The sequence below is a fragment of the Penaeus monodon genome, chromosome 33, assembly GCF_015228065.2.
Source record: "Penaeus monodon isolate SGIC_2016 chromosome 33, NSTDA_Pmon_1, whole genome shotgun sequence".
In the NCBI taxonomy this organism is placed as follows: domain Eukaryota; kingdom Metazoa; phylum Arthropoda; class Malacostraca; order Decapoda; family Penaeidae; genus Penaeus; species Penaeus monodon.
Genome location: NC_051418.1, coordinates 35,438,161 through 35,438,459, shown reverse-complemented (window position 1 = coordinate 35,438,459; position 299 = coordinate 35,438,161). Strand labels below are relative to the sequence as shown.

The window sequence follows — 299 nt, the reverse complement described above, 5'->3', positions numbered from 1 at the left end:
CTCCAAGGGTAGTCAGTTGCATTACAGCAGGAATTTGAATGAACAGTATATGTATTTATTTATTCTTGTTTATATTATAAGAAAATTAACTTTTTTTTTTTTTGATTGTTAATAATTGAGTTCAATACGATTTGCAGACCGTCTGAAAAGCCTTGAATCTGCCTGTGAGCTCCTCGGATTGGAAGAAGACAAGCTTGTAGATGCTCTGACAATTAGAACCATTAGCGTAGGAACTGCAAGGAGGGTGAGTTTTTTGCCGCGGCGCTTTTGACGTTCATTTCGGTAGTGTAGCTATTTGG

At 37.5% G+C, this 299-nt stretch overlaps 1 protein-coding gene across 1 annotated transcript in view; it reads left to right on the top strand.

Annotated features, from left to right (window-relative positions):
• The window catches only part of LOC119594433 (unconventional myosin-XIX-like), a gene marked incomplete at its 5' end in the record, with an annotated part of 15,165 nt that overhangs the window by 3,770 nt on the left and 11,096 nt on the right, over nucleotides 1-299 (top strand). The window contains 1 exon segment of the mRNA XM_037943492.1: nucleotides 138-244. Within this exon segment, the coding sequence (XP_037799420.1) occupies nucleotides 138-244 (107 nt within the window).